A 12,346-nucleotide genomic window follows, 5' to 3' on the forward strand; every position below is an offset into this window, starting at 1 on the left:
AGAAAGAAAGGACATTCCCCCAGAAACCGATACACTCCAAGAGGAAACAGGGGCGGCAGGTAGCTTAGTGGGTAAGAGCATTGTGCCAGTAACCGAAAGGTCGCTGGTTCTAATCCCTGAGCCAACTAGGTGAAAAATCTGTTGATGTGCCCTTAAGCAAGGCACTTAACCCTAATTGCTCATGTAAGTCGCTCTGGATAAGAGCGTCTGCTAAATGACTAAAATGTAAATGAAACACACAGAAGAGAGGCGACCTGCATTACCATTCAATGGATAACATTCCCAATACCTTAGCATCACTTAACAATTCTAAATTAGTTCCATAAACCCCTCTGTCTGCTGTCATGTTTGATTTAAAGTTGTTGCTCTCTCTATCTCTCTCTTGCCCTCTCTCTCGTGCAGATGTAGCTATTCCCAGAGTGCAACATACTAATGAGAAAGAGGTCACTATATGGGTAATAACAGTAAAATATGTTTTTCAAAACGTTATATTTTCTTCATTTTGTAATTTAGTATAATAATCCAGACATACATTAATGTCATAAAGGCCCGAGTGATTATAGTGCAAGGTTCATTTTTCGAGTTGGTTGTCTTGAAACTCGAAATACTAATACTTTTTCACGAATAACATAAACAACCTATTTGCAGTTCTACATACAGGAGCAACATGGTGTTTTCATTGTAATGCTAGTGCTACATTGTGCCTGTTTACACGACCGTTAGCATTCACAATAATTAATATGAAAGGTAATGAACTAAACACAGCCATTGTCATATGGAGGTCATTTAGATGAGGGTAGTATTACATTATGTACGGTAACGGTACAAACTTTCCATGGTGCTGAATTCAGTTGTTCCAGTTGCTGTCGCTAGGAGCTGTCCGCAGTGCTGAAACGACCGTGGTGCGCTGACTTGAAGAAAGAGAACCGCATACCCAACGAGCTATCTGTCGACTTAGCGAGTGTTGAAATTGAACAGTCTCTGTCTATCAGCTGATAACAACATCAGAACATAGCTCTCATATGAGTGGAGCGCCCGTGCTGCGCAGTGTGCGATCCCGAGGTCTCACAGCAAGTGGCTTTTGCCGAGCACGAGCAGTCTCTATTTCATTTTAAGGAAAAGTGTTGATCCCAAGGACATTCCTTTCTATTAGAAGAGGACCAATACTGAAAGGAAGCATGAGTGCTGCACGAGATTACATAGTCGTTCTGATGGTTCTCTTTGCAATGATGACGGACATAGGCGCTAAAGGTGAGATTCTCAATAATATAACGGAAGGCTATTTGGTCGCTTATGCACATGTGTATTGCAATGCAATTCTGTTCCCGCCCCGCCGGTATTAGGGTGCCACTGTGTCCAATTATGTGTGAGCCTATTTGTCGGTAGGCTATCTGGGAAACTACAGATGGAGATGTGTTTGTGGGAGGTCAGTCAAAGTCGTCTATCGGTCGTGTTTCCTCCTATAATGAGGTTTAAATGGTCCCCTCCACCGTTACGGCCATTATTCTCAAATAACTCATGTGGAGGAGAGGATATAACATATACCTGTCGTTCTATTAACGGCAGATGTTGTAGCCTACTACTTACTATAGTGTTAGGCTGTATTATAGTGTTAGGCGATACAGTAGCCTATTTATTGCTTGCAATGAAGAATTCACCACAAGCCTTACTAATTGCAATTGGCTATCCGGTTAGTTAAACACATTCATTTCATTAAAAAAGTTATACATTGACTAGTGATTGTAGTTTAGAAATAATTTAAGCAAATTCCAAATCCAAACTTTAAAGAATTGTTAGTTTTGTAATAACTGTTAAACAAACTTAGACTATTAAAGTTAGCCTAAAATATCATGTCCTTTTGAAGTGTATTTTAATCGGCAATCATCATATATATATATAACCTACATGGATGGAAAATATAATAAATGATTGCTTCGCAGTGGGCCAATCATTTTTAATAATTAATGAATAATGTGTCAACTTCTATCTGACATTTAAAAAAATATGTTCAAAAGAGATCTAATCATGAAAGAAGATGTATATTAGTTCTAAGAACATTGGAATGACATTCATTGGTTTTACAGCTGGCTGCACTATTCATGCCTTTGATTTGATGACATTAATTAATAAAGTACTATCTTATCTTATTGAGATTCCTCGAGGAGGAATAAATAAACCTATAAAGACAACCAGACAACATTTTCTCGGCCTACATCTGATAATTCTACCCACATAAATATTTATTAAAAGGTTGGTCTTGACTTGCACCCATGGTGTACTTCACATGAGTCTCACATAAACATACATGTCACACAACGTCGATCATGGCGGACCCATCAGTCATTTCTCTCCAATCTGCTGAATTTGTTTTGTTCTGTTTTGTTCCCATATTTTAGTGACCCTGTGCAGGGCTGGAATTACATTTCCATTTATGTCATATCAGGAATGATTGAAATTCCAATTAAAGAATTTTAAAATCCTCATTGAAAATAAAGACTGTAGAATATTTCAATAATTTGTCTTTCAATTCATAACCTGAATTGACTGAATAAAAATGCTTTTGAGGAGATTTTTAATAGAATAGAACAGTAAATGAACAAAGGAAGAAAAAGGGAGTGATCTATGTTGTGGGATGAGATGTAAGACTTTGGCAGAATCATGCACATACAGTACTTACCTAATGAAGTAATACATCAACCTATTATAACCCCAATTTATACAGTTTTTTAGATCCAAGTGTTTTACGAATAGGTATCTGATATTACAAAGACTAATAGGGCACCAGGTAGCTTAGTGGGTAAGAGGGTTGTGCCAGTAACCGAAAGGTTGCTGGTTCTAATCCCCGAGCCGACTAGGTGAAAAATCTGTCGATGTGCCCTTAAGCAAGGCACTTAACCCTAATTGCTCCTGTAAGTCGCTCTGGATAAGAGCATCGACTAAAATGTAAAATGTAAATGTAATAGCTATTAAACGGCTCCTTCATGCCTGCAGCTGGGAAAACCTGGCCCCAGAGATCAAACTCTGCATTGATCCCACATCACAGTATCAGCCTGACCTTATGACCTCAGAGGTCTGTGGGCCACCCTGTCCTTATCAGTCACCTTCTACTGAACCTCTGAAGCTGCACTTTACTGCAGAACAAAAGCACTCTAGCTAATGTGAGGCTCCATCAGTCCAGATTGAGAGGTTCAGCGAGCTAAAAGCAGGAGCCCATATTAAATTGATGGCATTGTGTTGTGCTAAAAATGGGCGAGGAATGGTTGAGTAAAGGTTCACTTGGGTAAGTATAGGTTGACTTTAGGTTGGTCAGTAATCCTCCATCTTTTTTTGTTGTTGTGTCAATGTCAATGAGTGTACAAAACATTAAGAACACCTGCACTTTCCATGACATAGACTGACCAGGTGAATCCAGGTGAAAGCTATGATCCCCTTCAATCAGTGTAGATGAAGGGGAGGGACAGGTTATCAAAGGATTTTCAAGCCTTGAGATAATTGAGACATGGATTGTGTATATGTGCCATTCAGAGGGTGAATGGGCAAGACAAAAGATTTAAGTGCCTTTGAACGGGGTATGGTACTAGGTGCGAGGCGCACCGGTTTGAGTGTGTCAAGAACTGCAACGCTGCTGGGTTTTTCACGTTCAACAGTTTCCCGTGTGTATCAAGAATTGTCCGGCACATAGGCTGCATTAATTGAGGGAGAGAATGTATTGTAATGTTTTTGAAATTGTATGAACTGCCTTCATTTTGCTGGACCCCAGGGGATCCATAATAATGGGGATCCATAATAAACACAAATACACCCAAAGGACATCCAGCCAACTTGAAACAACTGTGGGATGCATTGGAGTCGCATCTGTAGCTTAGTTGGTAGAGCATGGCGCTTGCAACGCCAGCGTTGTGGGTTCGATTCCCACGGGGGGTCAGTATGAAAAGAATGTATGCACTCACTAAACTGTAAGTCGTCTGCAAAAATGACTAAAATATAAAACATGGGCCAGCATCCCTGTGGAATGCTTTCGACACCTTGTAGAAACCATGCCTCGACGAATTGAGGCTGTTCTGAGGGCAAAAGGGGGTGGAGCAATTTAATATTACGAAGGTGCTCCTAATGTTTTGTACACTGAGTGTTTATACAATCTGTCCATAGATATAATGTATCTCATAGGCTGCATTCATTGAGAGAGTGATGCATAAACCTGCGTAGTTGTGTGTCAGGGGCTCTAATGTCAACATGCTGTCAACACACGTTGTGTGTTTCTACTGGTTTTATGTTGTGTTTGTGAGAATCATAGGGGAGGAGGACATTTGTGTCTGCTCACATTGAGAATGCATACCCCCTACTGCACCTCTCTGATAATAATGAAAATTACAATACAACCTCAGAGCTATCTTTGATGCTGCAGAGTGCTGTGTCTGTATTGGCCGATAGGGGGTGCATGAGGCCATTGATGCTGCCGCTTTTGAGCATCCCTTGTTGTTAATGGTCCTCAGGGTGGACTGTAATCATAATGCGGACAGGAGAGAATCAGTTCCCTCTCCCTGGAATATCCTATTCCTCTCTGCCCCTTATACTGTCCGTGTGAGACGGCTCCCTGTGCTCGGACACCTCCCACAACTCTCCGGCACCACCATGAAGTATGAGTGGGGGGACAGTGGACTGGAAAGGGGCTGGAGGTCTGGAGGCGACTCCCTGCACTGCCACCTCTGTCATCTACTGACACAGATCGGATGGGAGATCAGTATGGCTAGCTGAGAGGGAGAGAGAGAGAGAGAGAGAGAGAGAGAGAGAGAGAGAGAGAGAGAGAGAGAGAGACGGCTGTTGCAGGAAAGACTGGCTACAACTAGAACAACATCAAACACACGTACACAGAAATGAATCCTCCTGTTTTAACTTATTGAATCGATTAGATCTGAACATAGGAAACTATGCATGTGATGTAGTGAATTGAACAAAATGTATTCCCTGTTCTGTGTGAGCTCAGAGCACAGCTTTTCATTTTGCAATGATGAATCACCCCAGACACCCAGAAGTGGGAGGAAGGGTAGGTTTGAGAACGAGCCTGTGTGTGTGTGTGTGTGTGTGTGTGTGTGTGTGTAAAGCAAGAATAATCAGTGTGAGAGATAATACATTTTCCAGATTTAAAGTCGTTGTCAGTCACTCTGTATTGGAATATCAGAACAAGCGACATCAATCTGAAGCCATGTCTGATGTCTGAGGCTTGGCACACAATGTCCAATTATGAAGCCCTCATTTTTGCTGTCTTTGATGTTTTAGTTTAGCTTTCCATGTTGGAGCTCTGAGCTTGACCTGAATATGTCACAATAAGTAATCTCTTCTAATTGTAGCGGTTGTTTTTCTCCCAATAACACGCAAACACTGCATCTGTCTGTGTGTGTGCATGCACGCAAACACACACACGCTTGTAAAGATAAATCATAATCGAGCTCTGCTCAGCTTTTTTAGCATCCTCCCCCCTAATTACTGGCTACTAAATCTTTATCCTGAACAATGTAACAGTACTTTATTCCCCTCTCCTTCCCTTTCAATAAATCTCTCATCTCCATGGTGTACTTTAACATTTAAAGGTTTAGCTAGTCTTTCAGAGTAACATTTTACTGCCATTAATGTTACATAAAAGAGTATGAATATCTAGATCTTGGAGGTTGTGATGAGAGGTGATGTTTGAGGAAGAGTAATTTGCATCGTCCGGGAGGATGCCACGTTCCTTGACACGCTGCAGCTGGTGTAGATATTGTAGTGAAGATGACAAACCTTTTATGAAAACAAGGATATTGAATATAAACAGAATTTTTGACTACAGATTTATAGTATGTTATATTTTTCCTCTGGTTTACCTTCACAATGTGAGCTCTGGCCGCAAGTGCTGCAGAAGCCCTTTCTCAGCCATTCATCTGATATTCTCAGAATAAACTCACCATTATGGAGCCCCTGAGAAAAGCGATACATTTCCACCCAGCTTCCTTCCTTCCCCGATCCCTCTCTCTCTCTCTCCCCCCCTCTCTCTCTCTCTCTCCTCTCGTTCTCTCTCTCTCTCTCTCTCTCCCCCTCTCTCCTCTCTCCTATCTTTCTCTCTCTCTCTCCCCTCTCTCCCCTCTCATCTCTTTCTCTCTCCCCCTCTCTCCTCTCTCCTCTCTTTCTCTCTCTCTCTCTCCTCTCTCTCTCTCTCTCTCTCTCTCTCTCTCTCTCTCCCCTCTCTCCTATTTCTCTCTCTCCCCTCTCTCCTCTATCCTCTCCTCTTTCTTTCTCTCTTTCTCTCTCTCTCTCTCTCTCTCTCTCTCTCTCTCTCTCTCTCTCTCTCTCTCTCTCTCTCTCTCTCTCTCTCTCCCTCCCTCACTCTCTCCTCCTCCTCTCTCTCTCTCTCTCTCTCTCTCTCCACTCTCTCCTCTTTCTCTCTCTCCCCTCTCTCCTCTCTCTCTCCTCTCTCTCTCTCCTCTCTCTCTCCTCTCTCTCTCTCTTTCTCTCTCTCTCTCTCGTCCCTACCGCAGATAAAAAGCAATTTGCTCTGGGTGTCAGTGATCCGACGCGATCAGCATTGCTTCATGGCATGTAGGGAAAAAAACTAAAGCTGGAAAGAGGGAACATCTCTTTTAATAAACACCATAGATGCTCTCAAGATCTGATGAAAATGATTTAATTTGGGAGAATTGAAAATGTTCAACACATGCTTTTCTATTACGGGTGATTAACCTGTCCTAACGTGCTCCTTGCTGTGCCATCAGAGGCTATTCAGAACATGTATACCCTCCATATTGTTTCAGAGTTTCCCTTTTGACACACTCAATTGGAAATTAGTGTTATTGTAAAGCAGCTGTTGGTGCCCGTTTTCCGGGAGGGAAGGAAGGGGGCTCAGTCTGAATAGAGCTTTTGAATTTTCTCCCAGGTGGTGCGGTGAGGTACTGAGAGGGACGGTGGAACCGAACACTGTCATTTTCTTCTCCTCCGTCTTTTCCTCTCTGACTCGAGCCACTGCTCCTGTGAAATGTTTACCCCAGCTGCTGTCAGTCAAAGCAGGTTTCCTGAAGGCTGCGTTCATCTGGTTTACTATATCTCCATCTCCGAATGGAACATTACGTCTCCTTTGTGACAAAAGCCCTCGAGTTATACATCTGAGTAGTTCTAAACCCATTTACGCTCCATTACCGTGAATGCAGCCCCCTGTCATCATCAAACATAATTTATGCTCCGGTGTATTTCTACATGGCTTGTACCATCACACAAAATAAACAAACCTCTTCCTCTGTTGTCCTGCCTCTCTGTTACATACTGCACAGTACCACCCTTTGGTTCTCCAGTTCTTTCTCTTCTACTTGAACACTCAGTACCGTGGGTCTGGTCTGAAAGCAGAGCTATAGAACATTAACACTATTCATGTATGAATGACTGGTGATGTCACATGGCAGCCTTTGGTTTCTCTCCCTTCTAGCTGGCTGCTGAGAGGCTTGGGGACATTCAATACAAATCAATGGCCAATCTGGTCTGCACTCTGGCCGCATGTCCCCATGCATTACTCTCCAGGATGTCTCCATAACGTAAATAAGTCCTGCCTCCCATTTGTATTGTGTCGTTTGGGCAAATGACCTGACGCACACAGTCAGTAAGAGACATACCATCATGCTTGAATTGAAATCCACTAGAAAAGTTTTCGGAGCTGGACTGTTTTCTTTTTTCTTATGTGCTCTTATTAAGATTAAGTTTGGTGTTTATTTTTTCACACACTCCTCAGCTGCTCTCCTATTCCCTCCTCCCTCGCTACCTCAACCGTCCTCACCATGAAGCTCAGTGAGTTTCAGCCTCCCTATCTGAGACCCATGGCTCTATCGATCTGCCCACTGAGGAGGAGAGCAAACGTTAGTGCAGGGAATCAGTACAAACCCATCCTCTCCTCTCCTCTCCTCTCCTCTCCTCTCCTCTCCTCTCCTCTCCTCTCCTCTCCTCTCCTCTCCTCTCCTCTCCTCTCCTCTCCTCTCCTCTCCTCTCCTCTCCTCTCCTCTCCTCTCCTCTCCTCTCCTCTCCTCTCCTCTCCTCTCCTCTCCTCTCACTCTCCCTATCCCTCTCCCTCTCCTCTCATGGATTGGCAGACTGTGTACACCTGGCTAATTGGGGCTGGCGTGTGGTGAGCATGCAGAGCTGAGGGCCTCTCTGGAACCATTAGGCCCTTGGACAGCTCTCTTCCTCTTCCCCACATCTGGTTCACACTGCCAGCTCTTCATCTAGACGGGTGAACCAGGATCAGACCAGACCAGACTTGGAGGAGATCAGCTGTGGTCATGTGCATAGGCAGCAGGTCAACACTTCTACAGGCAGCAGGTCAACACTTCCACTGGCAGCAGGTCAACACTTCCACAGGCAGCAGGTCAACACTTCCACAGGCAGCAGGTCAACACTTCCACAGGCAGCAGGTCAACACTTCCACAGGCAGCAAGTCAACACTTTCACAGGCAGCAGGTCAACACTTCCACAGGCAGCAGGTCAACACTTCCACAGGCAGCAGGTCAACACTTTGTTTCTTCTCATCAGACATGTTTTGGACCTTCATGTTTTATGCAGGAGGGGTCAAGTAGATAGGGGTGACAGTGCTGTTTGTTTGTTCTTAGTTGGTCAACTAATTTTTTACATTTACCATGTTGACTGTCCTGAATCTATTTGGTGGAATATAGGCCCTCTACCACTTGTACTATAAGTGTAATTTCCTACCTTCACACCCACTTCACACTTGCCTTTTACCATAAAGTCTCTCAGTCCCCATAAAGATCTGATTGATGTGTTGCTGTGGATTGTACAGAATTCACTCTATATGCTTTAAGGCATATAAATTATATCTAGTCCTACGGGACTCTTGCTCCTGCTTAGTACAACTCAGGCTTACATATGGCTTGCATATACAGTGGGGGAAAAAAGTATTTAGTCAGCCACCAATTGTGCAAGTTCTCCCACTTAAAAAGATGACAGAGGCCTGTAATTTTCATCATAGGTACACGTCAACTATGCCTCTCAGCAGCCAGCTAGAAGGGAGAAAAATCCAGAAAATCACATTGTATGATTTTTAATGAATTTATTTGCAAATTATGGTGGAAAATAAGTATTTGGTCACCTACAAACAAGCAAGATTTCTGGCTCTCACAGACCTGTCACTTCTTCTTTAAGAGGCTCCTCTGTCCTCCACTCGTTACCTGTATTAATGGCACCTGTTTGAACTTGTTATCAGTATAAAAGACACCTGTCCACAACCTCAAACAGTCACACTCCAAACTCCACTATGGCCAAGACCAAAGAGCTGTCAAAGGACACCAGAAACAAAATTGTAGACCTGCACCAGGCTGGGAAGACTGAATCTGCAATAGGTAAGCAGCTTGGTTTGAAGAAATCAACTGTGGGAGCAATTATTAGGAAATGGAAGACATACAAGACCACTGATAATCTCCCTCGATCTGGGGCTCCACACAATATCTCACCCCGTGGGGTCAAAATGATCACAAGAACGGTGAGCAAAAATCCCAGAACCACACAGGGGGACCTAGTGAATGACCTGCAGAGAGCTGGGACCAAAGTAACAAAGCCTACCATCAGTAACACACTACGCCGCCAGGGACTCAAATCCTGCAGTGCCAGACGTGTCCCCCTGCTTAAGCCAGTACATGTCCAGGCCCATCTGAAGTTTGCTAGAGTGCATTTGGATGATCCAGAAGAGGATTGGGAGAATGTCATATGGTCAGATGAAACCAAAATAGAACTTTTTGGTAAAAACTCAACTCGTCGTGTTTGGAGGACAAAGAATGCTGAGTTGCATCCAAAGAACACCATACCTACTGTGAAGCATGGGGGTGGAAACATCATGCTTTGGGGCTGTTTTTCTGCAAAGGGACCAGGACGACTGATCCGTGTAAAGGAAATAATGAATGGGGCCATGTATCGTGAGATTTTGAGTGAAAACCTCCTTCCATCAGCAAGGGCATTGAAGATGAAACGTGGCTGGGTCTTTCAGCATGACAATGATCCCAAACACACCGCCCGGGCAACGAAGGAGTGGCTTCGTAAGAAACATTTCAAGGTCCTGGAGTGGCCTAGCCAGTCTCCAGATCTCAACCCCATAGAAAATCTTTGGAGGGAGTTGAAAGTCCGTGTTGCCCAGCGACAGCCCCAAAACATCACTGCTCTAGAGGAGATCTGCATGGAGGAATGGGCCAAAATACCAGCAACAGTGTGTGAAAACCTTGTGAAGACTTACAGAAAACGTTTGACCTGTGTCATTGCCAACAAAGGGTATATAACAAAGTATTGAGAAACTTTTGTTATTGACCAAATACTTATTTTCCACCATAATTTGCAAATAAATTCATAGAAAATCCTACAATGTGATTTTCTGGATTTTTTTTTCTCATTTTGTCTGTCATAGTTGACGTGTACCTATGATGAAAATTACAGGCCTCTCTCATCTTTTTAAATGGGAGAACTTGCACAATTGGTGGCTGACTAAATACTTTTTTTCCCCACTGTAGGACATCACGTTGTTACTAACAGTAGGCCGAAACACAAAAAGATTGTTAGTTAAAGCTGTTACCAGATATCCTCCCTCTCCATTCTCTCTCTTTCTGAATGAGCCTTTTTAATGAGCGTTATTAGGCAGTTCTGTTCATGTCCTTTGTAGTGGGGATGCATGCAGCTCTGACAGACTTAAACTATAGATGATATGGAACAGTTTGTGTAAAGTTCCAGTAGTGTTCTGTTGGGGTTATTATCCTCTCCTTGAGGATGGTCTGAAAGCAGAGACTGCTGTGGGGAGATGTTTCCATAGAAATACTACAGAGACTCCCCCCCCCCCCCTTTCTGTTTGCAAATACTGTATGTACATCACAGTTATGAAACGTTTTTTATTGTACATGGTTGTAAATGGTTTAGTGTAAGACATGTGAGTTTAAATGCATGCTTTGCGCCTGTGAATTTGATCCTTCACAACTGATTTAGATAACATAACACCGAGGTTATGAGTGAATGTTTGCCCTGAACCTTTTGAAGGATATTATTTTAGGAGAAATCACCTTGGGGTTATCAAGGTTGTCATTGGCAATGATATAAGTAGAAGAGGAGCATAAATGTCCCTTCTCCCATGCCAGTAGAGCAGAACGGTCTGTCGTTAATGAACTGACCATGTGACGCCCATGTCAGGTATCCTTGGAGCCCTAGTCTCTGCGGTAATAAAGATGAATAATGCAAATCCTTGGAAACGGCGGTGGATCCCATCGGAAGGAATCAGCATCGTCGTTATTTACCTTGTTGTCAGGCTGGCTGCAGCGCAGCACAGAGATGCAAACAGATGGGCACTGAAGGCGCTGAGAATGGAGATGCATAAGTAAGAAAAATGCTGCAGCTCAGGGTTTAGGCGTTAATCTTACGGCATTTACTCTCAGCTCAGGTGGTATACAGAATAGTGGGGTTTTACACAGAGGGATTCATAGAGACACGTGAGACTGGACTTTTAGCCTGTTCATTGCGCATAGCTTGCCTAATTTAGGTAATGTGAGGTATATTTCAATTGGTAAAGGTTATTAATTTTAACCTTCCTTTTCAAAGTTGAAACAGAAGCCAGCACTGCTAGTTAGGTTGGGAATACTGTATCGTGCTGCATTCCACGTCAATAATAGTTGAATTTCAAACTCGTTTTTTTCATAGGCATTTCTGAAAGTCAATAAATAGGGATTATTTACCTAGTGTGCAGGACAAATGAACTCTGTCTTGAGTGGCTAGACGATGTGAGTAAGCCCCACACACACACAGAGAGAGCGAGAGCGAGAGCGAGAGCGAGAGCGAGAGCGAGAGCGAGAGCGAGAGCGAGAGCGAGAGAGAGAGAGAGAGAGAGATAGAGAGAGAGAGAGATACCCGCTAATTATCAAAATCCAGAAAAGAGCCGTTAAATTCTATAACCACTTAAAAGGAAGCTATTCCCAAACCTTCCATAACAAAGCCATCACCTACAGAGAGATGAACTTGGAGAAGAGTCCCCTAAGTAAGCTTGTCCTGGGGCTCTGTTCACAAACACAAACAGACCCCACACAGCCCCAGGACAACAACAACAACAACAACAACACAATTAGACCCAACCAAATCATGAGAAAACTAAAAGAGAATTACTTGACACATTGGAAAGAACAAACAAAAAAACTGAGCATGCTATTTGGCCCTAAACAGAGAGTACACAGTGGCAGAATACCTGACCACTGTGACTGACCCAAACTTAAGGAAAGCTTTGACTATGTACAGACTCAGTGAGCATAGCCTTGCTATTGAGAAAGGCCGCCGTAGGCAGACCTGGCTCTCAAGAGAAGAC

General features: G+C 43.3%; 1 protein-coding gene across 3 annotated transcripts in view; it reads left to right on the forward strand.

The window, feature by feature from the left end:
* The first annotated feature begins 889 nt into the window (after window positions 1-889).
* Window positions 890-12,346, forward strand: part of LOC121558164 (seizure protein 6 homolog) — a 143,250-nt gene continuing 131,793 nt past the window's right edge. For 2 of the 3 annotated variants that reach the window (XM_041871657.2, XM_041871638.2), the window contains exon 1: window positions 891-1,251. In XM_041871657.2, coding sequence (XP_041727591.2) covers window positions 1,179-1,251 — 73 coding nt within the window. In that variant the 5' untranslated portion in view covers window positions 891-1,178. Of the gene's footprint in view, window positions 1,252-12,346 lie in introns of all 3 variants that reach the window. The other variant, XM_041871648.2, reaches the window with a different exon arrangement.

The sequence above is a fragment of the Coregonus clupeaformis genome, chromosome 5 (genome assembly GCF_020615455.1).
Source record: "Coregonus clupeaformis isolate EN_2021a chromosome 5, ASM2061545v1, whole genome shotgun sequence".
NCBI classification, from domain to species: domain Eukaryota; kingdom Metazoa; phylum Chordata; class Actinopteri; order Salmoniformes; family Salmonidae; genus Coregonus; species Coregonus clupeaformis.